Raw genomic sequence first — 2,385 nt, 5'->3', positions numbered from 1 at the left:
TTATTTTGAAAACCAACCGTTCAACTTGGATTTTACAAACCTAGGATATATGGTACGATATTTTGAATAATATGAACGCTAGAAATTTTGATTTATCTCACGAACTAAAAATTCAGTGTTTTCTAGGTTGTCTCCTGAATCGTGTTTGAATATTGAAATTGCGTGGCAGGTGAATAAATTTATATGGTTTATTGTGTAACCAAATTTGGGAATGATTGTGAAATATAATGGAACTGTTGGTGAAACATACTGGAGTTGCTTGTGAATAATATAGGAATTTGATATGACGGCTGTGAGCCGGGTTTTATAAGATGGTTAGGGGCCAGATTTTATTTGATGTCTGCGAGCCGAGTTTATTTGACGTCCGAGGGCCGGGTTTTTATTTAATGACAATTTTAAACGAAATGATTTAAACTACAAATTTTAATTACTTAAATTGTATGATATGCTTTAGGAACCCTAGGGACCAGTTGTTTTGTGAGCACGATACTGTTTCTAGTGATTGATTATTTGACCATGTGTGCTCACACTATTCTGGATGGAAATGTAAGGTGGTCTCAGCCGATAGCTTGCATGAGGATGAAGTAAGGGCATTGTAACTACAGCTTGGCTATGGGATATTCTGACTTTGTTTTGCCTGATCACCCAGGCTTATTCTAGCCTTCGGATTGCACAACCCGTACCATGGGGGAAGTAAATGGTATTAGTCACAGGAGTGTCTTTAATGCACATCTATAGATTTATGTAAATGATGTTACTCTTTAATGGACTGTTTACACTATGGAAACGAGACAAGCATTTTCAACTGTATAAAGTGAGTACAAGGTAAAATAGTTTATCTGGGTTAAATGAAGGATGGTTTTGTTTTGTAAACATTAAATTCATGATGGCCACACACTAATTTTAACTTAGTCTCCCTTACTGAGAAGTGTCTCACCCCAATATACAAATTATATTTTCAGGAAAGACCAGGGATCGTGTTTAGCAGAGCTAAAGGAGCCGAACTAGTCGTAAAATCTATGTATGTAGTGTGTATGGACTGAGTTTTCTTTTTGTACAGTATTATGGGTTGTAATATAAATATTTGGAGATATCTATGTTTAATAGTAATTATAACCCTAGTAATGTTTTTGGAAAATGTATCACTTATTTCCACTGCATTTATATTGAATATGGTATTAGGAACATAGATGTCACTAAAGTAGCACCCCGAACCCCATGTGGCGGGTCGAGGCGTTACAATACACCACTACCGCTAGCTCCAAATCATGCATAGGATAGTTCTTCTCATACTCCTTGAGTTGTGGAGAAGCATATGCCACAAATTTTGCCTATTGCTTCATAACACCCCCAAGTCTTCTTAGAGACGCGTCATTGTAGATCACAAAATCACCATCTCCTGATGCAATAGTCAAAACCGGTGCAGTGATGAGTCATTGTTTCAACTCCTGAAAGGTATGCTCACACTCATCGGTCCATTCTTATTTACACCTTTCCTCATTAACTGTGTCAGAGGACCCGTTAGTTTCAAAAATCCTTCCACGAACCGACGATAGTATCCTGCTAATCTCAAGAAACTCCTAATCTCCTTAACATTCATTGGTCTCACCCTATCCACTACCACATCTATCTGGCTAGAGTCCACCGAAACACCACCCCCAAATATTACGTCTCCAAGAAATGTGACTTTCTCTAACCAAAATTCACATCTCTTGAATTTAGCATAGAACTTCTTTTCCCTTAGCAATTGTAGCACTAGCCTCAAAAGATTTTTGTACTCCTCTATACTCTTCAAATAGATCAGAATATCATCAGTGAAAACCACCACAAACTCGTCTAGGTATTCAGGAAACACCCTATTCATTATATCCATAAATAACGCAGTAGCATTCGTCAGTCCGAACGACATAACTAAGAACTTAAAATGTCCATACCTTATTTGGAATGCTGTCTTTGGAACATCCTATGTAATAAATTTTTTTTTAATTGGTGATACCCTATCCTGAGATCAATCTTAGAGTATACCTATGTTCCCTGGAGCTGGTCGAACAAATCATCAATGTGGGGAAGTGAGTATTTATTCTTAATTGTTACTTTATTTATTTTTCTCTTGTTGATGCACATTCTCATCGACCCATCTTTCTTTTTCACAAACAATACCGGTGCTCCCCAGGGTGACACGCTGGGCCTGATAAACCCTTTGTCCAACAATTCTTGTAGCTGTTCTTTCAACTCTTTCAACTCCGCTGGTGCCATTTTGTACGGGGCTTTAGAAATCGGCATTGTTCCCAGTGATAGGTCGATAGAAAAATCTACCTTAAGATTAGGAGGTAGTCCCAGTAAATCCTCTAGAAACACATCTAGAAAATCCCTCACTATCGGGAT

General features: G+C 37.8%; 1 protein-coding gene across 1 annotated transcript; it reads right to left on the bottom strand.

Moving 5' to 3' along the window:
- Window positions 1–1,441: 1,441 nt before the first annotated feature.
- On the bottom strand, window positions 1,442–1,909 carry LOC131147324 (uncharacterized mitochondrial protein AtMg00860-like). Its single transcript, XM_058097052.1, has one exon. It carries the CDS (start codon window positions 1,907–1,909, stop codon window positions 1,442–1,444), a length of 468 nt encoding a protein of 155 aa, XP_057953035.1.
- Window positions 1,910–2,385: the final 476 nt, after the last annotated feature.

Source organism: Malania oleifera, chromosome 1 (genome assembly GCF_029873635.1).
Source record: "Malania oleifera isolate guangnan ecotype guangnan chromosome 1, ASM2987363v1, whole genome shotgun sequence".
NCBI lineage: Eukaryota > Viridiplantae > Streptophyta > Magnoliopsida > Santalales > Ximeniaceae > Malania > Malania oleifera.
Note: the sequence above shows the minus strand (reverse complement) of the source record. Positions and strands in the feature narration are given on the sequence as shown.

Bases quoted from the DNA above. Each gene is read 5' to 3' on its own strand.
- LOC131147324 (XM_058097052.1), bottom strand. From the start codon at position 1,909: ATGTCGTTCGGACTGACGAATGCTACTGCGTTATTTATGGATATAATG.